Genomic DNA, 25231 nt, shown 5'->3' with positions numbered 1-25231 from the left:
ACCTGAGGATCAGTCCAATTTATTCTCGGGGTGAGATTAAAATAAAAACAACTGTGGAAATAAAGCACAAGTTTTTCTCTCTTTTCACTCTCTTGGCTGGCTGCCTCCTATCTACATGCGCCTCTCATTCCTCGTTTCCCCCATGTCAGTCTTTCAATTAATTTAACATTTTCTCAGTTGGAATGACTTTCAAAATTGGCCATTGTGTAAAGTGGAATACATTAAAATAGATGAAAGCAGAGAAAAGATTTCTCTTTCTCTTTTACCCTCTCCCTCTCTCACACTCACTTTCTCTCTGTCTTCCTTATTCACACACACACACACACACACACACACACACACACACACACACACACACACACACACACACAGGCACATTCAGTATCCATGAGTGTGAAATCTGGGTTGTGATAATAGAGCCATTCAGACATATTGAATGGGTGGTTCAAGGGGAGGAGAAAAGGGGCTGTAAACTCGCTCTAATGTGCAAAGTTCAAGGCTGTTCTCTACCTTCCCTGCACTCATGAGTGAGAGTTTGTGAAGCTGTGTTTGTGTGTGTGTGTGTGTGTGTGTGTGTGTGTGACTGTGTGTTATACATGCACACTATTGCACATGTTAACTCTTTGTACTCGTGCAGCTTCGTGCTGATATGGAGCCGGTCAGTCACTGTTTTGATTTGTTTTTGTTATCTATACAGTTACTTGTCCTGTTCTTTGTCATCTAACTTCAGTCACACGTTTTACACACATAAAGTAAAGTGCACGAAAGGACTCATTAAATACACACCCAGTATTGAAACGAGCAAAGTTAAACTAGGCTGCAGTGACAGTAATCTTTTGTATTGATTTCAGATGGACAGCGTTGAGCACAGGAAGCCATGTCTCGCTGTTGCCCTGGACAAAGCACAGCTGGATGTCCTTGGAAATCGAGTAGAAAAGGAGCCTCTATCATTTTTGGAGAGGGTGAAAGCACAATGTTGGTGAGTTAAGTTTAGTTTGTCGCCTCGCTGCGTCTCAGTTCAGGCCCTCAGACAGTTTTTGACAGATGATTAAGGCCATTTATCTGAGGCTCTTATGGCCTTAACTCTATAATGCCAACTGCATCATATTTGATCCATAAGTTTCTGAGACCACTACAACATCAATATGAGCAAGGCTGTCCTGAAAAACCTGTTTTATGTAATCAGAGACATGTCTTCTGCCCTCTGGTGGATTATTACTGCCCTGCAGACAGCAAGTGGCCTGTGAGTGGAAAATCCAACATGGCCGCCTTCATGTAGTGAGTGACCATATTTTGGCAGGAAAATCTTTACTAATTTTTAAAAAGTTGCAGTAAGAATAGCGGTTATATTGTTACTAATCTTTCGATGTGAATATTTACTTTAGTGAAAAAATGCAGAATTACAAAACATGCAAAACATTGCAATGTACTTGAAAGACACAATTGTACTTTTAATAATTGCAAGAGAGTGATGAAAAAAGTATGTCACAGCTGGTGCATGAGATAATTTATTTGTGAATAATTATTCTATTGAATTTCATGATACAATCTGCATTATTCCTGCCACAATCACAAATAGACTCTAAAGCAAACTAATCTTACAGTGGAAATTTAGATATTTATATGCATTTTTTTTTATGCATGCAACCTGCTCTCATTATAATCTCTAAGTGTTGCAAAGTTATGAGTACTTGGTGTTCTGCCTACAAAATTGCAAAATAGAAAGCTTTCAAAAACAATGCAAAAAAATGCATGAAAGCAATTGAAATACGCCAAATTTCCCAAAAGCAATGAACAACAATACTTGATACTGTTTCTAAAATAAAAATGATAGAATGAGTTTTCAAGTGCCTGAAATTATGACCTCATATGTAATAATGTGTCAGGCTTTACAGGCACCCTGTGTGCGTGTGTGTGTGTGTGTGTGTGTGTGTGTGTGTGTGTTCCTCCAGGTGCTCTGGTCCCAGGTTGAAGAGCTTCATGCTGGGCTTCTTTCCTGTCCTGTCATGGCTGCCTCACTACTCCATCAGAGAAAACGCCTTCAGAGACCTTTTGTCTGGAGTCAGTGTTGGGATCATACAGCTACCTCAGGGTGAGGATGAAGCACCACATGATGATCACATAAAGAATCTTCATTGGGTTTAAACAACTGCAGCCTACCACACTAGTGTCCTGCACCTTTCTGTATGTGTAAAACTTGTAACATGTTCTCATTCATTCATCAAATATGTTGGTCATATGCTTCAAACTATATGACGCTCTAAGTCCTGTGTTTGTTTGATCCATCCATCCACCCCACTCCTCCATGGACTCTCCTACATCATATCTCATAGTATAAAGAGCAGCACATCAAAACATACCTCTGGTGGGGCACCTTGGGAAATGACACAGAGGGGTAACTACAGCATCACAGTTTGAAGCATAGGGGCACTGACCAAGCTGCAGTATTTGGCATGCTGAGAATGAGAACGGGTTGACACTTGACCTTTTTATTATTCAGTTTCCCAATTGATGATTTTTGAAGACGCTTTGAATTTTCAACATTTAACTAGTAGGTTTACATCTCTGAGGTTTGGATTATGATTTCTAAGTAAAACCTGGTCATAAAAAACAAATCTTGTACAAATCATTACCATAGAAACAAAAAATAATCAAACTATTGCAAAGTCCTCTGCAGTACGTTTTACAGCTGTCAAAACCGGACTGTTATTTTCAGGATCATAATAGGTATGACTGCAGGTTATAAGGGTGTAAGCTGAGAATGCAGAGATATATGCAAGTTTATCACTGGTTGAATACATGTATAGAAGGTAGAAACTCCAGTTACAAAGATGGGTGATATTTGGCAGTGTCTGTGATCCTTGGTAGGAAGAAATGTTTCATTTGTGCAGAGTAGTTTTTCCATACGCCTGCTGACAGACAGACAAAACAAACAAACAAACAAACAAAAAAAAAAAGAACCATTATTACATCCTTGGCAGAGGTAATTAAATGGCTTTAAGAATTATCTGGACAACTGCCCAAAAATTACATCCTACTGGAGGGAAATTCATAAGTGTTTGGAAACAGTATTTCAAATTACTATTCCATCTGACACTTTGACAATGTATATGGGCACTGTAACACTGAATCTTCAGACTAAAACAGAAAAATATCTGTATAATAATAATAATAATAATAATAATAATATCACTTATTGGAGGGAAAAACACTGGGACGAGGAAGTGGCTACAACCAGATGCTCCAACATTAGAAGACTGGTTAAAAAATATTCATGAAGAGACTAACCTTTTCTATAAAAATGCAAATAGAAAAAAATAGGAGAATATGGTAAAAATGGATTGGGTACATCACTTCACAGAGACCTGACCTATTTTAAAGGAAATTACCATTTTCAGTGAACTATGAGGAGCAGACTTTCATAGATAAATGAATGTGTGTGACATTGTTCAAATGTTCACAGTTGCTAACAGTAAAATGTAAGGGAGAAAGAAAGGAGACAAGCTTACTTTGACTAAGTTTAAAGCCATTATTTCGGTTATGTCTGTATATATGTACTTATGTAAATGTGACTAACCTTCCTAATAAAAACAGAATAAAAAAAATAATAATAATAATTTTCTGGACAGTTACATTTTTGATGACACAGGGTTTTTCTTTGCTTTTGTACTCCAGCTGTTCATTTAAGACATGCTTTTCACCTCCACCTCTCCACTTTGTTCCCAGGTATGGCCAACGCCATGTTGGTGGGAGTTTCTCCAGTGTTTGGTCTCTACACCTCATTCTATCCACTGATCATCTACTCAATCTTCGGCACTTCCAGACACCTCTCCATCGGTGATTGTCAACCTTTATTTTTCTGGGAGGCCTTTTCAGGGCCTTGCTCATGAGCCCTGAAATGGTAGCTCTACAATTATATGAGCTTTTCATTTTCCTTTATCATTGTCGTTTAATCAAAGTTACAATATGATGTAGAACTCACAGTATAAATCCATGTGATTACTCTGGGATCACTTAGTTACTGGAAACACTTTATCAGTAAATTCAGGAGTTCTGTTCAATGTTTGTGTGTCTGTTTGTGTGTGACAGGTACTTTTGCTTTACTGGCCATCTTGATTGGGTCTGTGACAGCCAACGTGGAGTTGCTTAGCAACGGTGTTGAAGGGAGTGAGATTGATGTGGAAGCAGCCAAAGTGAACGTGGCTGTACAAATCACCGTTCTCTGTGGACTCATACAGGTACACTCACTCACACACACACACACACACACACACACACACACACACACACACACACACACACACACACACACACACACACACACACACCACACACTCACTGCCATGCAGCTGATACTCACCTCTGACCTCTGGTCCCATTATGAAGACAAACAGGTAATCAGAGAAATTCGCTACAGATATTGATTTAAGTATCACATTTGTTTTCACTGCATCTATTGTGCAAAATACAAGTGAGAAAAAAAGAATTATGGTGATGTCTAAGTCGCCCTGGTGTTTTTTGTTTTGAACTTTTTATGTTTCACAAATGAATTTCCATATGCAAAGTTATTGGAAAAATATACAGTAAGAGATACTGCTGCATTTCTGATTCATTCTTGCTATGTACTTAATTACGGGTCAATAAGAGTGGAAAGGTGTTATTTCTATACTATAATGAAATACGGAATCATGTGAAAAATCACACACTAAAAGTGAAATAACACACAATTAGCAAAATCTGACACTCAGGAAACAAAACATCAGCCCAGATCTGGACAACTATAAGCACATTTCATCAGTGTGCAGCACTGGTCTTGTGTGTTGTGTTTGGTCAGTATTCATGTGCTTTACTGTGACAATATCACTGAAAACATGAAAGCCAGACTGTACCATTACAAACGTGAAATTGTTAAAAGTGTTTTAGACTGAGTACAGCAGTGTGTAACTAGTTCAACAGAATCAGATCATATGAACCGTGTGTGTGCCATATGGTGACAAAGTGGGAGTTTTATAAATTATTGTACAGTTTTGAATGAATTGTTTCATTTTGCAAAAGATCTGAGGTGTTCTGTTATTTGTGTGAGTGGTTGTGTGAATTGTGTGTAGTGTTTTACAAAATCAGCTGTGTTTTCAAAATGTGCTTAAGCAGTTTCAAAGAACTGAAATAATTTATTTACTGCTTTCTGTTGTCAGTGTTTGTTTTTGTCAGCGTCTTATGAGAGACATTTTTTGCCATCTGAGTGAGAATTGTTGCCAGTGTTTTGGACGAATAGCTTATTTTGAGACATATATGAAGTGTTTTGGTGTCTTGACTGAGTTTTGAAACATAAATTAAAACTAAAGATCTGCGTGTGTGTGGCCCCTCAGCTCCTGCTGTGCTTTCTGTGTGGAGACAGTGTGTGTCGCTGGTTGTCTGAACCTGTGGTCAGAGCCTACACCACAGCAGCAGCTCTGCATGTGGGCATCCTGCAGCTGTCACTGATGACTGGAATACCTGTGCAGAGACACACGGGACTGCTGCCTTCAGCTTGGGTCAGTTCAAACACTGTAGCAGTACCACACACACACACACACACACACACACACACACACACACACACACACACACACACGCATGCACAAACATGTTTGTTAATTCTGGCAAGTTTCAACACCGCTGAAGTATCCTTGGGCAAGACTTTGAACTCATATAAGCTCCTGTGATACTGTTATGTGGCTGATCTGTCACCTCTGTGGCGAATAAAAGTCTTCTCTAAGCTAGTCTCTCTCCCACTGGCTTATGGGATTTAGTGGGGTTTCTCACATTTTCTAATAGCAGTTTAATTCATTAGTCTGCCTGTATAGCTGAAACATGATCCTGAGGATTCATACATCATTATATAAGCTAAATGGATAAAAAAAAAAATCTATGCACTACTGTACCAGCTAGTAAAAATTTAGCATCAGTCTAACAAAGATAAAAAGACATTTTGTTTGCATTCAACAACTGCAGCTCCCATGAGGATTTACAGTGTGGTAATTGCAAAAAGTGTGTTCAGACAATAAGTGAAGCAGATTTTAACCCTGCTTTATTTTTGCATATTTGGGACTATACTGAATATCTCAATAGCACAATAAAAATTGCTCAGTATCATAGTGGGCTCTGACTATATCAACCATTATTAGTCTTTGGTATGATTACATCCCTTACTGATGTTAAATCAAGTTCAAATCTGATCAGACTGTTAGTCCTGGCTTCAGCACTCTCACTGTCTACAACCTGGAGGGTCAGAGGTACAAGCTACAAGCACACTCCAGGCCAGAAGTTGAAAAGAATGATAATGATTTGTGGTTGTTTCATCAGACTGGAGGTCATGTCTTATCTCTCAGGCCTGCACTGAACCCTAACAGTGTCTGTATACCTCACCTCAACCTCTTACAACCTGAAGGATTTAATTATCGTGGCAAAGTGTTGCCTTGGCAATTAAAGTCCCTTTCTGACTGCTGCAGGGGAGCTGCTGTGTATGAGTGATAGCTGTTTTTATTCTTGGCACTACATGAGGCAACTCCTCCAAGGATGCACTTTGTCACCTCTACATGGACAGGATTTCAAGGTGCAGGCTGGCTTTGGAAAGTGTCAGGGGTGCTTATCAGCTGGTTGCAGGTGGTGGTTTTCCTCCGGCTTCACTAGACCATATACCTTCAAGTGTGCACTGGAGCGGTTCACACCTGAAAGTCACACCTCCAGGTCTCCTCCTGAGGAATAAAGAGCTTTCACTGAAGATGTTTTAGACATGACTGACAGGGAGGTGATAGAAGGGCACTAACACATGTCCTAATGATAGCAATTATAGAAATAAGTGCATGTGCAGAAATTGTGAGTGACATGCACTGGAATCTTTGCCTGGATGGGCACTGACCTATCAAATAATTAGCCTACGCATGGATTGACAACATATAGTCTACATTTATTAGTAGGGATGTAATGATACCAAAAACATAAGGTGCAATAACACCATGATAAAATGTATGATATGTATGTATGATATTAATCAATATCAAAAAAACAAAGAAACATGATGACTTTAAAAAATGTCCTACTTTTTCCCCTTTTAGTGTTTTTGCTTTCATGTGCAAAGAAATGACAAGAATTGTCTTTGGCAATGAATGTTTGAATTATATAACTGCGAAACAAAAACAATGCGGCAGTCAGTAGCAGTCCTTTTGTGAAATAACATGAAAAGAATAGAATAAAAAGATTAACTATATAATATTATGGTAGATCTTGCCACAGTCCAGTATGGTATTGAGATATTTTTTACGGTAATAGTCAATAGATGTGCCTGCTTGAGGTGTTGGTTTCCCATTAGTGACCACAGCTTCTTTTTCTTCATAAGACAAAGTTGAAAATCTAACTGCTGCTGTTAAGCTAGTCATGCTAAAGGGAGAGGCTGTGATCCAAGCTATATGCAATCACAGTCAAACTGTGAAAAAATATGTCTATAATTGTATAATTGTACCATCAATGTGTCTTTTAAACAGACTCTACTGGTCTTTAAAACTTGGTAGACATCGCTACATGACATGTAACAAGCTAACTGGTTAGCTTGTTCACAGTAACTGGCAAAAGGTCATACACTCGTGTGTGTAACAGGTGCACTACTTGCCAGGCTGGGAAGGGGGCAGTCTGGAGTGAGAAGGATCGGATTTGACGTGACATGAAACAACCATAGACCTCTGGGATTCTGGTACGCTGCTCAGCTGCAAACAGCATCCTGGGGCATTTTAAGTCCTGTTTCAAATGCGTTTTTGAAGCTGCCCAAGGATGCAAAATAAATTTCAGTGTACAATGATAATAAGTTGTAGTGTAGTCATATCAAATAATATCGTCTTGTATCATCTTGTATCATATCGTGTCGTATCGTATCATATCATATCGTATCGTATCGTATCGTATCGTATCGTATCGTATCATATCGTGTCGTGTCGTGTCATGTTGTATCATATCGTATCATATCACATTGTATCGTGTTGTATTGTTTCATATTGTATCGTGTTGTATTGTTTCATATCGTATCGTATCGTATCGTATCGTATCGTATCGTATCATATCGTGTCATATCGTATTGTACTGAAGCATTTTTACAAACATTTTTAGTTTTAAAGGACATAAAAAATGTTTGGGTCTGTGTGTGTTCCAGACGTTAAAGGATATTCTGTATGGAGTGACCAGTGTTGTTCCAGGAACTCTGTCAGTCTCTGTGGTTTCCATGGTGATCTTAATCGGAGGCAAGATGCTGAATAAGCGCTTTAAGAACAAGCTGCCTGTCACTATACCGTCTGAACTTATATTGGTAAGATACACACATACACACACACACACACACACACACACACACACACACACACATAAATACATGCACGCACACACTCAGTCGACTCATGCCCGTGAGATGCACCCAGATGGACAGATGCCACAGTGATGAACTGATGAATGACTCATAATTATATAAAAATCTGTTTTTATCTTCAAAACCTCAAATCCCCACATACAATAAGTATCTGCACCTGGCCTCTGATTAACCATCATCCTGTCTTCTGGTGGTGCTTTTTTCATTATTATAGTTTTAAAAATATTTTAAGATGATCAGTTATTTTAGTTTTTACAAGGAGTTTAGAATAATTCAGTAGATTATTGTAACTAAAACACCAAATGTAAATAAAATTGTATTAAAGTCAATAATAAAACTGAATTTTTTTTTAACATATTTTAAAAAAAGAAGTGAAACAACTGTCTTTTATTTTTCTCAAAATTCCATGACTTTTATTTGCATATAAAACAACTTGGATGGATAAAATCTTCAAACTTTAAAATCATGGCAAGAGTTTGATGTAAGATGCTAAAAGATAAAAACACAACCTGAAAGAGAGGCAAAGCGTATCAGCACCAACAAACTGGACACATCTGATAGGTCATCTTTGAACCTTTACCATATCCCCAAGAGTTCACATCGCAGTCTTCTCCAAGTAGTACCATTTGGATTTTAACAATTCTGATACAGATTCTTCTTATATACATACAAAATTTTCTTGCGTGTCCTGCGTTCTTCACAGAAGAGCTGTTTGAAATGTTTGTTTGAAATTATCTGCAGAGACACCGAGCTAAGTTAGCGTTAGCTAGGTAACTGTAACAGCAGTGGTTTGTTTTCTGGTTTCTTGGATATTTTGGAGTTTACTGAGGCTGATTTACTGTAATGACAGTGTCCCATCCTTGTAAAGTGGTTTGCTGCATAGAATTTTATAAATTGAGGCAATTGTTACAAGACTCGAACAAATTGTGCTAATCACCTGCTAGTCAAAGCAACTTAGCAATGGCTGAGTAATTTAGCTGAGAATAATTCTAGACTCACAATATAATAAGGCAAATGCATTAGGAAACAGGAAGACATGCATCGTTCAACTCACACGTCTCCTGGTGGGGCCCTGGTGGCTGGGTTGGTGGAGTGTGTGGCCCATGTGCAGGGCCTGGGTCCTGGGCAACAACCGTGGGTTTAATTCTAGCCTGCAGCCTGTCAGTAGATGTTTTCCCTGACTTCCTGTCTACCTATAAGTTGTCCTGTCGAATTAAGAAAAAGCCCAAAAAATAATCTTTAAGAGAGAAATGGGGTCTCCTGACTTTTATTCAAAACAGGCAAACAGCATCACAAAAAAAACAGCTTGTAGCCCAACATACATTACATCCATAGTAATAAGAGCTACACAGAGAATGAATGTAAAAAGTTAAGTTCTACTGTGGTCGTGCACAAAAAAAAATCCATACACATGAATACTTGATATTCATGTTGCAGTATTTACATACATGTTGACAACATTCACAGCAAATGAAAACCATATCTTGGTATTTACACAGTGTTCACATATTGGCCACATTCCCCACGGGTGCTGAACCTTTCTGTGGGCGCTCCCACGTGATCAGAGCACGTGTGACAGATTGATTGATCTGACATTTAAATGCAGAATACTGTATATATTGTTGTTTTCCAAACTGATTGCTCTGTTCAGAAAATGTCACGTCTATTGTTTTTCCTCCCACAGATTGTCCTGGTCACCATCCTGTCAGTGCAGATGGATCTGGCCGGACAGCACAGAGTCCAGGTGGTGGGACACATACCCAGTGGGTCAGTAGAACTGTGTCGTTGTCTGTTTTTGCTTGTCATTCAGTTATATTTTCTAAGACCATTGTGGTGATTTTGACTTTTTAAAGATTTAGAGCAGTTAATTTAGTTATGAACCTATATGTGAATGTTTTATTCTAACTGTGTGAGATTCTGCTGCTTTTAAAGGAATAATTAAGTTCAAATTTATTGTGCTTATTTTATTACTGCTTGCTCATAATTCTTTACATTACTGTATTTTTCCTGTCTTTTAATGCTCAGTTGATCGAGTTGTCATCTCTGTCCTTCCTTTCTCCTCGTCCTCCGCCTCCTCTCCCTATAGCCTGTCTTCTCCAGTCTTACCATCTCTCTCTCAGGCCAGAGAGCTGTTCATTCCTGCTCTGTCTGTCGCTCTGGTCGGCTTCAGTTTCCACTCAGCCGTGGGCTCACTGTTTGCCCGCAAACATGGCTACCACCTGGACTTCGGTCAGGTACAATCCCTGCAGTTTGAACTCATATTTCAGCGGAGATTGAGCCTTTGTGGTGCATAATTATTAAACATGTAAGGTAATTTAAGTGAAGTAAAAAGTGCAAGAAAACAAACAAAAATTAGTAATCAAGTGACCATGGATTTAGAAAACGTGTGGAGAAAGTGAGAAAAAGTGGTTTAAGTTGAATTTAAACTTGAAGAAAAGCTGCAAAGAGTGTAGGAGTTTTGATCCACAGGGACAATTGCAAAGCAACATAACACTATAGGATTTTACAGGTATTTCTTCTTCACGAAACCATTACACTGAATTTCCTCTGGGTACCTGACCTACATTATTTAACTTTAACTTCAGTCTGTCAACAAAAGGCTAATCAAGGGACTGAAAAGGAGAGCAGCAGTTCTGATTGTTGACCCACAACACATAATAGCGATGATGCAGGACCACAGCTGAGTTTTCAGCACTGATTTTGACTGCAGCAGAGCCACAGGTGTGACTTTTCACTCTCTGTGAAGCTGCTGCAGGAACAGGAGGAGTTTGCCCTGTCAGTTTGTCCCAGCGAAGGACAAACAAGAAGAACAAGGTCCACTTAGATGAGCACACTCCAACCAATTCATTGTACAGTTGTGAAATATCGATTATAATTGAAGAGAATAACACTTGCTTGTGCAAATTGATTTCAGTATAAAAAATGTAAGTCCTTGGTTGCTGAAAATCCTAAAAACCATCCTCTACATATTAGAAATACTGAATGATGAAACTGAAGTACCGGCCTTGGTATTCTTTTTTTGTTTAGAAATCCCACACTGAATCCATTGAATTAAAAAGATAATTTTGTGAGTCAACAAATTTGCAGTAAGACTGTTTTTGACGTATGACCTTGTAGAGCCAAGGTAACGGCCATATTGGTGTTTGTGACACAGTTGTGCAAGATGAGAAGAGATGTAGTTCATTGAGCTGTTCCACACAAAACTAAATGGTACTTAACTATCTTTAGACTTGATTTTTTTTTTTAAACAGGTTGAGATTTTGCCTCTCTATAAATTACGCTTTTTACACATTCAAACCACAGAATAATAATTTTTGCATGACTACCTCTACTTCAGTATATTATTTTAGAGCCTGGATAGAGTTTTAAAAAAACATAATGACAATCATCAGCAGTATCCCTGGGATCTGCTGCAGCCTCAGTGTGCACTTTTCATAATGCTGCTGTTTGTCGCTGCTTCAGGAGTTACTGGCTCTGGGTTTGTGTAACACCATCGGAGGAATTTTCCAGTGTTTTGCCGCCTCCAGTTCCTTCTCTCGCACTTTGGTCCAGGATAGTGTTGGTGTCAAATCACAGGTGCTGTATTTTATTCCAAAAGACATTAAAACCCAAACCAACCTTTATCTTTGCACTTTGTCAAAGTCTAGGGAAGCGATGTCAACTAATGTCTATTCTTTTATGGAATCAATTATATAAGTCCTTTAAAATCTTTTCTTTGCTATCCTGTCTGTTTTCTTTTGCTTATCGTCTCTCTTTTGTGTTTTAATCTCTTGTCATAGCTGGCAGGTTTGGTATCAGCTCTAATGATTCTAACCATCCTGTTGAAGATCGGTCACCTCTTTGAGCAGCTGCCAAAGGTAAAGTGCATATGAGATAACAAATGTTATACATATTCATCATATAAACTGTTATGCAAGGGTTCAAATCACCAGAATGTCACTCACAGTGTAAGGGGTATGCATAAGATTGTCATTACCCTGTAATAACATGTCATGAAACATGTTATGAACAAGTAGGAGTCTTGTCCATGAATGTTGTCCTTAAGTGTTATTCAGTCAGTTATGTCATTTTTAGAGCAAAGTTGACATTGTTTGAGATGTTATGGCAACTTAACATTAATCAAGCCTGTCCGTGTCTTTGTCATGACAACTTGACATTATCAAACTAAAGAAACTATTTAGCTTTTTGTTCTATGATGACATTAAATTGTCACATGTGGCTGGTTTTGACATTGGCTGCCGTGAGAGCATTATAAGTGTGTCATGAATATTTTCCTTCACCTCAAGCAAAGTGGTACATTTTGGACTTGTCGTAAAGATGTCATTAAGTTTTATTACACTGTGAAATGCTTTTGTATGTAATAGCGTCATGAATAATTTTCCGAACTTCAATTTAAGTAGTACCATTTGGACAGTACCAAGGTGATTTAGATTTACAGAATCACGTGATGTGCAGATAGCAGTTTGCTAGTTTATTTGTTGCAAAAGTAGGCTAACAGATGTCAAAGACATTTTGGTCTTAATGTCTAGTGGTCATATCAAAGATATAATTGGCTTGATTAATGTCAAGTTGTCATAACAAAGACATATCAAACAATGTCAACTTTGCATTAAAAATGACATAATTGACTGAATGACACTTAATGACAACAGTAGATATTCCTCACGTTCTGACAGGTGTCATGACATGGCTGTGATAAAGTAATAACAGTCTTATGCAAACCCCTTCAAATAAAGTTTTACCAACAGATCAACCAAGTTTTTCCTGATTTTTGTTTTTACAGAGGGTTTCCAAAGACATGTACATGTCACCTTTTAAGTTTTCTATGCTGTTGACTTGTAAAACACTTGGTGAATGCTTATTTCTAAAGTCATACATCTATAAGCTATGAACAGGTACCATCCCAGGGCCACCAAAAGGTTAAAGTGACACAATGCACAACACAGAGAACAGAGGAGACACAACTGTGGTACCAGAGTTTTTGTAACAGGAACAAATGCCCCAAAAAGTTTTGTGCTGGCAGTCCTCCAGTGAGTGTGGCTTTCCATAATGAGTTATAAAGCATATCCGTGAAGATGTTTTAAGAAATGTCAAGTCATGCTCCATCTGGACGAGCCTCGCTGTCAGGATGACTCACATGTCTTAGCCAGTGTTCAGTAATGCCTTGCTGTGTGTTCCAGGCAGTGTTGGCAGTGATCATCGTGGTGAACCTGCAGACGATACTGGCTCAGTTCAAAGATGTGTGTGTGCTCTGGAAGTCTGACAGATTAGACCTGGTGGGCTATGCACACACACACACACACACACACACACACACACACACACACACACACACACACACACACACACACACACACACACACACATCATTATTCAGGCTCCTAGCATAGAAGCATCCCTCTGATCCAGGTCCTCTTCCTCCTCCTCTCCTTCAGCTGGTGTGGGTAGCCTCGCTGATGTCCACGCTGATCTTTAACCTGGATCTGGGTCTGGCTGTGGCTGTCGTCTTCTCTCTGCTTGCACTCATCTACAGGACACAACAGTAAGCAAATATCATTTGTGAATGTCAACTCAGACATTACACAAATCCACATACACTCAATTATCCACCCGTCAGCCTCACTAATCTGATCATGAGTTTTAATTTGGGACTCTGCACCTATTTTTCAGTTACAGTAGTGCAATTAACTGAAACGTTCACTTTTAAAATCTAGTCCAAACTGACTGTTTTTTGGGGTTTTGTTTTTTTTTGGTGCAATAAAATAGTCATAATAAACATAATGAACAACTGCTGATCAACTGATCAACAATTATTTTTTATTGTTTGACATACTCTGCAAACTACAGGGCTCACAGATTACCTTTACAATTCTACTGTACAACATAAAGAGCTTTATGGGATACATGAGGAGTAGAGCCTTCTACTTGAAGGCAAGAGTTTTTACAGCACTGAACATTATACAGCATAAAACCAATGCCAAATTAATTCTGCTTTAAAGCTACAATATGTAACATTTCCTCACTAAAATGTCTAGTTATTTGTTGTATATATTGTTGTTGTCTACTTACATTATCTCAAAGGTTTCCAATAATGTTCAAATGCAGAGAAATATGTAATTCATTGAAGGTAATGGGAAAATCTGTCTCAATTTTGTGGCAAAGTGCTACAACTATGGCCTTATTTTCCAAGAGAAATATTAAGTTATCACAAGTGATTAACAATGGTTTTAAGAGTGCATATGGGAACTTTAATTATTATTACTTTAACCATGATTAAACTAGTGTTTAAAGTCATGTATATTTACTTGTTTAAAGAGATGACATTTTTCATGGCAGCCATTTTGATAGGAAATAGTAGGGACTCTGTTTGATCTGACCCTCAGTTAGTATCATTGGTAACAGCTTTATTTGTCCTACTATTTCATGACCATATGGCTGCTTTGGAAAAAGGTGTATCGGGGCAAAAACTTAGTATAGTGTTATATAAACAGTATGTGTGCCTTGTCTTCATTCATTTATTCACTGACTCATTTTGTGACATTTTTTGACACATTTTAAAAGTTGTGCATTTCCTTCCTTTCCTCTCACTTGTCTCCCAAGCAGACTTGCACTCTCATTAATATTCCCCTCTGTCTCCCTCCTGTCTTTCATCTCGTCCTCGTCTTTCAGCTCCTCCACTGTTGTTTTGGGTCATATTCCTGGTACAGACTGTTACAGAGACATGGGACTCTACACTGAGGTAAACTCAATCTGTCTCACAGCTCTCACAACAGGAAGTTTTTGAAAAACCTCAAACTGTTTGATTAAAAGTTTGGTATTTCTCAGCTGAGGAAGTTGCATAAAGTTAAAGTTTAGGTAATTAGGAAATTGCACACAACGCAGTCCAACCAAACAAAACACCTACTGCACTGTCACCATATTTCTGTCTGCCTGTCTTGTGCCATTCCAGTTCTGTGTTCATTAACCTGGCATTTATTTTGCCTGCATAGTTTGGGGGAGGAACATGGTGTCAGAGCTACAGGAGGCCACAAGAGGGCACATTATATGTCACATCTAAAGAGAAAATGGATATCACCTACAGACAACAAGGGGTGTTTGAATGCTTGAGTTTACTGCATTCTGTGATCTTAGGCAGTTATTCAAACTTGGAAATTCTTATTTGGGCAGTGAGGTTAAAAGTAGATGGAACTGAACTGACTGGTGAGAGAGACACCGGCCCCAAAATATTAAAGGCACAAAGAAGATATATTTATCATTTCACAACACAGGGTTGTGTAACAAGATTGAGTTATAGTTCCTTTTTTGCTACTCACAAAATCAACATTAAAGAAATACAGCAGAGCCTGAGGGTGGAGATGTGTGATGCCCATGACAGGTTTTCTGTGATGTTGCTCCCAGGAACCTAAAACTGTTCACCTGCTCCACCTCAGCTCCACTGATGTAGACAGGGCCAAACTCCTTTGCCTTCCATTGCATAAAATCAACAAGCTGCTCCTTGGTTTTGCTGATTTCCTGATATGAAGTCTGGGCCGGTTTAATCTGCAAACCTCACAACAGAGATCTCTCCATGTGAGGGATTGCAAATTAGACTGCATTAATTACAGACTGCAAAAACACTTTTAAATTAGCCTAGCATCTTTGTTAGGGAAGACTACATTTTAAAACTGTGAACAAAACATATATAAGAAGTTATATTAACTTGTCTTGGAAAAACAAATACTGTTTTGGTATACCTCTAGTGGCATTTGTATTGACTTTAAAAAATTGGGCGTTTTCTTGGAGGTAGCATTAGGGCCATGTTGAATGTTTTGTTTTATCAATGATAGTATGTCAAAGTGTATACATCTCATTCAGAAGTGACTGTTTTTGTTAGCATAATGTCATAGTGATTCAGTCTCGTACCTCCTTAATAACATATTAGTATGTAATGTAATAATAAGGTCATTAGAGGCAAACACTTAAGAAGGAAATGAATGCAGGGAAAAGTCCAAAGACCAAAGTCTGTCTGTCTAATTTAACAATAACATGATGTGTCACTGTGTGAATTTAATAATTTAAGGGTTAATAATTGGACAGCAGGCCATTATTCACCTGTAATATGCCAAGACCTCAGTCTGTCGATGCTTTACTGATTGGTAGAGATGAATCACACTGACCTTACATGATTCCTGATGATCTTAGCTAACACAGGCTGTGGACAAGCATATCTTAAATACCGTCAGTGTGAAACAAGGTTTATAATGAATTCTCCACAGCCTGTCTTGTATCTACGCATGAAACACATCCCAATTTAACTAGATCACAGCATCTGTGATGCAAATTTGATGCAAATGCAAATAAACACAGCAAGCGTTTGATGGTTACCAATGTGCTGGATGTAGATCAATGTCAGATTGAATGAAATGAATGCCAGTGTTCCAATGAAAGTGCCAGTTTTTTTTCACATAATGAAAAGGCATGTGATAATAAAAATTGTTAAGTTTATATCAAAACATGTTTCGAAATGATTTTGAGTTAACAAAGACATGCATTACACAAGTTTTAAACACAGCTAAAGGTCTTTAATTTACTGCACAATCAACATGTAAACTAACACATCAAATTCTCTCGTGAAGGTCAGTTTTTTCTAAACTTAATAAACTACCCTTAACGGTATAAGTGTCACATAGTCAAAACACACTAAAAATAAGTCCCAGGCTGAAACCTACCATCTGTCACACATCAAAACACCAAACTGTCACCAAAGGCAATCTGTCTAGGCTCAGAGCATCAGTGAATTCCTGTCAACTTCTCGCTCTCTGTTCCCTCCTCTTGATTCTCTCTTCAGTCTGTTACACTGGTGGCTGCTGCTCAGCTCCCCCCTGCGTGCGTTGTCAAGTATCTATCATGCATTAGTGATGGTGTGTGCAATGCCCGTCTTTGTAGATTCCCCCTATATGAATTCATTCTGTACATATGCTTTCTTTTTATTTTCTTTGATTGCACACTGTGGTGAAATATAAGTTAACTAAAACAGAATTTCCATTGCATCTCAAACTGTTTTATTGCAAGTTCCATTTTTTTTTATTTTGTCAGATGTTGTAAATCCTTTTTTGCTTTGCACCAAAAGCATATACACAATTTTCTTAATAAAAACAAAAATAAAATAGTACCACAAAATAAGTAATAAGTCTTACTACTTCACAATCAAGCTCACAGTCAGGTTTTTCACCTCTAGTACTGCTATGGAGCAATGTTTTAATGAGTGGGTCCCTGTTTCATTTGTGTTGTGCATGATGATGACAATGGACTTGAGAACAGCCCTGCAAAATACACATTCTGCTGCTGGTTCATTGTTATCCTGCTGATTGACAGTTGGTTGTTTTAAAGACCAAAAATGTGCAGCAATGTGCCAACAAATGCAGTGATGAAGAAGACAGGAGACAGATTTCTAACTAACTAACAGTGGTTGAAGTTGCTTAGCTGTTTAGTTAATGTTAGCTAAGCATTAGCTTGCTAATCATGTTAATAATAGCCTTGACTTACAGTTGTTTGTGCAACTTCAAAAGTGGAACAAATTTGGAAATTGTTATGTTTTCGTCTGTAATTTATGACCATTGACATAAATAATGGACAGTGCAGCTCCACCTCCTCCCACTGTACAAAACTGAAGCCAATATATCCAGGATACGCACACTGCTGTCTCGCACTGGTGACATCAGTTAAAGCCAGAGTCTTTACAGTAGTAATCAAGGTTGGAGCCGCCTGTACAGCCGACTGACTCAATCGTGAGCTCAGCTGTCAAACGTGGCATAAAACCCCCAACAAATGATAAATTAAAACCAAATTGATCAGAAAATCAAACACTTGTGTGATAAGAATGACCTAAAATGACAGAAACAAAAAAATGTATTCGATGCACTTTGATGTTTTAGTTTGGCCCACGTCCAATTTATTAACATTGGAGAGGCAAGATTTTTGGTCAGTACTGCAGCCATCCACCAGGGGGCAGTATAGATTACTTTGACTACACTGTTGGGGAGCTCTCGTTCATTTCTACTATGCTGTATGTCAAGGTTTCAACCTACATGTTTTGCATACTGCAGTTCCTTTTTGGTCGATCACCTTGTAGTTTTTGTACGTCAACAAAATTATCTTTGGTACTAGGTAGGTACTAAATACTAAGTACTTTACAATAAGTATACTGTGTGTGTCTCTATTGTCTGTTTTTTTTAACAGGCAAAGCAAGTTCCTGGCATGACTATAGTCTCCTGTTCCAGTCCTTTTTACTTTGCCAACTCTGAACTGGTCTTCACAGAGATTAGACAGGTGCCAACACACACACACACACACACACACACACACACACACACACACACACACACAGAAACAGAACAGAAAAAGAGATTGAGAGATGGGGTTGTAATTGTGATTAGAAGAATATATGAATCCAGATGAGCAGCTGTTCCAAAGTTCATCTTCTCTACATGTATAGTGGTTTCCTTCCACACACCCATCTATACGTGAACACAAGTTTCAGTGGCACCACCTGCATAAGCAATAAGGTGTGTGCATTCTGTGGCATGTGTGTAAGTCTACCTTTGCGCTTTGATCCCCCTGATTGGAATAGAAAAAATTGTACAAGGATGTTTGAAGATGTTCTGCAATACACCATGTGTTACACAGCCACTGAAAAAGTTACTAATTCATTTTCCACATGCAACATTCCCTCACTCCATCCAGACAGTGAGTCGTGGTCAGAAGGAAAACCCTGCTGAAGGTCACACTGCTACCTCCTCTTCCTCCTCCTCATCCCAGACATGGACACACACTCATTGGTTGGTTCTGGATCTCAGCTCAGTCAGCTTCATGGACTCTGTGGCCATGAGCGCACTTTGCAAGGTGAGGAAAGAGAACTGACTGGAATGCAAAGTGTAAAGTCACTCATTCACTGAATTTAGGCTGAATTAAAATAAACAAACCATGTAATAACTGATTAATTTGCATTTACTTTTATTTTGGCATGTGGCACAACTGCCTAAAGATCATCTGAACTTGAACAGTGTGGCATCTTTACCTGAAAATTCTGAACCTTTAACATTATTGTAGATTGTAGATGGTGAAAGAATTTTCTTGCAGTTTTTGTGTTGAGAAATGTTGATATTAAACTTCTCAGTATTTGCACATGCAGTTTTGCACAAAGTGGTGGACCTCGCCCCATCAGAACACTTTCGTATCCAATCATGATACTATCACCTGTGATCAGTTAACGTGTTTACCAGTGGGGTGTCCCACGCAGGTGTTTTTTGAGCATTTTTTTTGCTCCCGTCCCAATGTTCTGAAACGTTTTGTTTTCCAGCATCAAATTCAGAATGAGTATTTATTTACAAAAATCAATAAAATTTATTAGTTTAGACATTAAATATCTTGTCTTTGTATTGCAATCAATTGAGTACAAGTTTAAAAGGATTTCTAAATCACTACTTTCTGTTTATATTTACATTTGATACAGCATCCCAACTTGTTTGGGATTGGGGTTTGTACATATGCAGATGCTGAAGATGTGAAGTTGAATGATGATATGAAAGATGTAGGCTACACATTCTTTGATAATGTTAGATACTACTTGCCTTCATGTACAGAGTACAATGCCTGAAAAACAAAACAATGAAACGCACACATATTTAGCACACATAAGACAGAGTGGGTTGTAAGAACACTAAAGTTATTTTTAGCCTCAAACAAGTTTTGCTGTTTGAGATGTGAACAGCAGCGTAGGTTGCTTGAATGGATGTCAGCCTTCCTCTGCCAGTTGGCTGTCCTCACACTGACTCCTTTCTGCTAATCGAAGAGAAGAAATTATTATTTAAGACGGGACTAGATGTCCATTAATTGCATGTTAGATAATGAAAATATGACACACACCCTCTCACAGCTTTTGAATGATAGGTGTTATCAGTCGTACTGATATGGCTTTGTTATCTCTTCCTCCACTTTGAACCTAGTGATAAAAGAAGAAAATTCATTCATCAGTCTCACACAGTCAACACGTGCTTCAATACGACTACAAAGAAAAGATTTTTATGTACGGCGTGTGTGCGTGTGTGTGTGTGTGTGTTTGTTTTTCACCAGGTTGTAGAAGACTTGGAAGTCCAAGGTGTTGGTGTGTTTCTGGCAGCATGCCCAGGTCAGCTTCAGGTTTCATACTCACTTATCTCCTATAGAGAGACTCTCCTCCTCTGCCTCTGTCACATACTCACTCACACACACACACACACACACACACACACACACACACTGTTTCTCTAGTGTTAGGCTGTTATTATTTCCATAGGTCAGTTTCCCACCACCTCTCCAGTATTACAGCTATGTGTGATTTTTTCCTTTCTTAACTTCACATAGCTACAATAACTGTTTTTCTAACTCTGGTCTTATTTTCGTACTTCAAACCATCACAGCCATACACGTGATCAGCGACGCTGCGTGTACCCAAACTGTCATTTCTAGAAGTTTGCTGCGCTTCAGAATTGTTTACTGTCTGAAGTGCATTAAATAAATGCAGAAAACTTTCAAATTAAAACATAGCATCAAGTCTATGATTCTGATGCTCTCTGTTTGTCGACAGAGAGAGTTTTTTCGCAGATTCAGGGTTGTATAGCAGACACCCTGCCCATCTCGTGTTTCTTCCCATCAGTCCATCATGCTGTCCAGTGCTACCTCAGGACCCTGCCCAGACCTCTGGAGGTACAGTTACTGTCTTTGCTTCTCTTCCAAAGTTATACGTAGGCATACTAAAAAAAATGTATTTTGGTTTAGCTTTTTTGTTTATGTACTAAATGAGATTTATTTTCTATGTATCTGTTTTTCTGAACATGGTGTGTCTGGAGGCAGATTAAAGGAAGGTCCACAAATTTTACTCATCGCTGTCTGTTTACATTAGTAAAGTACTAGTGCATATATGGAAAAAATTTCAGAGGGAGCTTTGTGAAATGTGACAAATTGCTTCAAGTGATAGAAAGTTTGTAGTACAAAACAAGTTTGAAAATAAAATAAAAATCTGGAAATGTGGAGTAATAAAGAAGTGAGCTTATCAAGCCTCTGCAGCACACTCCTCATCTCTGCTAAAGGCTTGAGGCTACATTAGCATTTGACTTGTCGAATGGTCGGCGGTGATTTTGGATTGTGGGTAATGTAGTTTTTGTTAAGGAAAAATCAATGAATAAAAAAGACAGTATCTCTGGTTCAGCTGAATTGATTTTTATCCTCCTCTATGTACTCCCTTAATACTTTTACATATCGTTAGTTCAATATAAAGTGTAAAATAGGATTTTAATATATTTTAATGTTTATAATTTCTTTTTATCTCTTCTCAGGAAATCAACCCAGATGCAAGTGAATGTTGAACCTATGATGTAACTCCTGCTTTTGGATGTAAATAACAGGAGAGGTTAGTCATCTGACAGTAATCAGAGGACAGAAAGGAAAATTCTGCGGTGACACTGAAGCCTGTAAAATGGCAGACAGAACAACCACAGCTTCATTTTAGTTGTAAAGAAAGTAATTAATGCCTTTTACCATATGTATATGCCTACACTTCTCACACATTTCCAGACAATAAATTAGATTTTTTTCTCAACCGTTATCGTCCTCTCTGTCATGACATTTTAGTTTTTAATAATACTGCTCAGCTGACAGTAAAACATGCATGGTTTTAATCCATCAGTCAGTGCTTCTGTTGCACCACTCTGCAGTATAAACTGAACTTGTTTGGTAAGATTGGATGAGGATCACTGCCATGTTCAGAGTGTCATCAGTTGTTGGTTTAATCCATGTGTCAGTCAATCAAAAATAAGTGGAAGAGACTGTCTCCGCTGATCATAAAGCTTTTGTTCATAGAGGGTAGTTACAATCCATCAACCTCTGGACCCCACAGATTTCCACCACACTACTCTGCTCAAAATCACCCCAGATGGGACTCGAACCCATCCCATCCCTGGCTTAGGAGGCCAGTGCCTTATCCATTAGGCCACTGGGGCTTTACATCACTCAGCTCATGAGTCATACAGTGATTCCCACAACAAAGAAACACCATGGGAAGTAAAATGTGTGGTTTTGAATAACGTGACAATGTCCCCTGATGCTCCTGTGGCAGTAACAGAGAAACAGAAGGAGGAGGGGGACACAGCTCTGACAGAATAGAGAACTACAGGCAAAAACTGTAACATAGTGCCAAAATGTGTCCAGAATAGCAGGGAACAGTGAAAGCTATAAAAGAAAACCATGAATGAAGACTTTACTTTACGCACTTTAGCTCAAATGATACTTCTGTACATGACAGAAGTGATTCAGGTTATCCAGGATCACCAATGTTAGCCTCAGTTAAGCGAGAGGAAAACCAGACTAAACTGAACCTGCTGTATGATACAGGCCTAAGAATGACAACCATTAACCCTGGGTGTATTATACTGCTGATCCACTGACAGATACTCCTAGTTTGGGTTTCAGTGTTATGTCAGTAAAACCAGACATCTCATCATTCATGGCAGTTATGTTCTAAGCACAAATAAACGCACCCAAACAGCTTGCAACGGTTGCAATGTCTTAATGTAGCCTAATCCATGTCACTATATCAGTCAGTAGGAAGTGAAAGACACCACCACTCTGCTGTCAATCCCCCAGGACCCCTGATATAGGAGGCCAGTGCCTTATCCATTAGGCCACTGGGGCTTTAAATGGTAGACAATGGAGAGAGACATGGACAGCAGGGACCATGCATGTCTTTGTACTTCATTGAAAGCACAGGAGTTAAATCTGTGTTGTGCAGTAACTTAGTAGAGATACAGTAACTCTTTCTATTGTGTAAATCTCAGTCCATCTTGCTCTGTGCTGCACTGTGTGGGTTTTGGATTAAGTGTCAGTGATAGTGTTGGTAACAGAGGACAGTAATATCTGTCTGACTTTCTCTTACTTGTAGAGCAGTGTACACTGATTTACAAATACATGTATGAAATAAATAATTAGATTGTTTATAATTAAATCATAGTTTTGTTATAGTTTAGTTTTCATATACAGACACAACATGAGCACAAGACATTTGCAGACGACTATACTATTTCTTGTAATATGTCTACAGTGCATAATAATTTTTCTGCACTTGGTTTTAACAGTAAACACTCAAGCAATGTGTTCACAACTTTACTCTTACAATCCATGTTAAAACAAGCTGCAGACACTGGTGGGTCATCCCTAACAAGCTCATGCTATGCATCTAAATTTTGTTCAAGCTCACAGTACTTTATTTTAATTTCCTCTCTCTCATTTGGTCTCAACCAAAGACTGAAGCATAGAAGTGAAATTGTTTTAATGCATAACTTTATTTTTTTTTCCCCCCTTTTATCTGATGTGTTTTTACTGTCTGTATCTGCCATTTACGCCAGAAAGAAAATATTGATATATCAAGCAATGATCTTGGTTTGTAAATGTCAAATAAAAATAAAAAGATTAGGATTTAATACACAACAAAGCTCTTTAAAAGTCACTGACAAAAATGTCTGAGCTACCATATGTCCTGTAAAATCAATATTGTAGCTGACTCATTGTGATAAGAGAATTAATTTGAGTCATTATTGGTCCATCCCTCTAATTGGCCTCATAAATATTAGCTAGTTTATCAGTACCAGACATGCATGTCATAATATGGAAATAAATATAGAGGCAGAGATCAAAGTTCATATAAGTCCACTGCTTACACCCTGCTGTGTCTAAATAAGCATGTTGTCGTGGATTTTTTTTTACTAGCTGGGAAAATTTGAACTGGCCTCCTGTGAGTTAAAACAAGCAGACAAAGAGCTGCAAAGAACATCAGAGGTTAAGAGTCTGTTTTTCTCTGACTTAAATCACTAAACAGAGGCCACTTCCAGAGATCTCAGAGGAGTTTATATCCTCTCCTCACTGAAAGCATGCATGGATCAAACTTGGGTCTGGCGAGGTTTGATGATGTGAAATGAACTGAGAAAATACAGAAAACAAGCAAATATCTCAACTTCTAAGAAAACAAGAGCAAGAAGGAAAACGTCCAGAAAGTTTGAACAAAGTGAAAAAAGAAAACAAAGCTTCAAGTGCACTTTATAGTTAAGTATCGGATCTAAATATGAAGTATTTGAGATGTGAGAAAAAACAATCTGCTGTCAAAGACACAATCCCTGAAACCTTATCCAATAGACTACCTGAACTTCAGTTATGGTAGAAAGACAATGTAGAGAGGACATAAACAGTGGAGCGCAGATGTTCTGCAAAGCACTAAAAACATCGGGAACGTGAGCCAAAAGTAGTGATGTAGTGAAGCAACAACACGCAGATAGCTAATGTGCAGTATTAGTTCTGTGCACACAGACCTGAAGTGATAAAAACTAATTTCTTGGGGAAATAAATGTTTCCAAGAAAAACTCAAAACAGCCTAACATACAATGAGGTAACGCTGCACCAAAAGACAACACAAACTATACACACAAAATGAAATAAAGCCAGGTAAACAGAGGAAACTGAACAAACAAACTTCACAAAGTTACATAGACGTAGCAAAGATGTGGACTTCAGGCTCAACTCAAGTTTTCCTGTGGCTCACTTTCCAGTGAAAAATAATATGTGATGTCAGTGTTGTCACACTGACAATGCATGCTCATCCTCTTGTCTACTTGCTTTTATTGACACGAATAAAGGACAATTGTTAATTCTTTAGTGTACTCACTTAAGGACAAGGATAATTTTATACTTTATTCTGTCAGAGCTGCACTCTGTCTCTACCTGTCTCCACCTCTTCTTTCTGTTTGTCTGTTACTGCCACCAGGGGCAACTGTCATGTTA

The 25231-nt window shown here is 38.4% G+C and overlaps 1 protein-coding gene and 1 non-coding gene across 2 annotated transcripts; one reads left to right on the top strand and one right to left on the bottom strand.

Moving 5' to 3' along the window:
- Nucleotides 1–560: 560 nt before the first annotated feature.
- slc26a6.1 (solute carrier family 26 member 6, tandem duplicate 1) lies at nucleotides 561–22004 on the top strand. The gene is made up of 19 exons (XM_084721595.1): nucleotides 561–658; nucleotides 852–979; nucleotides 1953–2092; nucleotides 3727–3837; nucleotides 4090–4238; nucleotides 5367–5531; nucleotides 8180–8332; nucleotides 10074–10156; nucleotides 10476–10623; nucleotides 11852–11965; nucleotides 12169–12246; nucleotides 13570–13665; nucleotides 13825–13931; nucleotides 15059–15128; nucleotides 18608–18697; nucleotides 19112–19270; nucleotides 20501–20555; nucleotides 20994–21112; nucleotides 21742–22004. Exons 1-19 carry the CDS (start codon nucleotides 650–652, stop codon nucleotides 21769–21771), a joined length of 2004 nt encoding a protein of 667 aa, XP_084577721.1. The 5' UTR covers nucleotides 561–649; the 3' UTR covers nucleotides 21772–22004.
- A 325-nt stretch (nucleotides 22005–22329) lies between these two features.
- Nucleotides 22330–22404, bottom strand: trnar-ccu (transfer RNA arginine (anticodon CCU)). Its single transcript has one exon. It is a non-coding gene; the product is annotated as a tRNA-Arg (tRNA).
- Nucleotides 22405–25231: the final 2827 nt, after the last annotated feature.

This window comes from Lutjanus erythropterus, chromosome 6 (genome assembly GCF_056507025.1).
Source record: "Lutjanus erythropterus isolate fLutEry1 chromosome 6, fLutEry1.hap2, whole genome shotgun sequence".
Taxonomy (NCBI): Eukaryota; Metazoa; Chordata; class Actinopteri; order Lutjaniformes; family Lutjanidae; genus Lutjanus; species Lutjanus erythropterus.
This window is presented reverse-complemented; position numbering and strand designations above follow the sequence as displayed.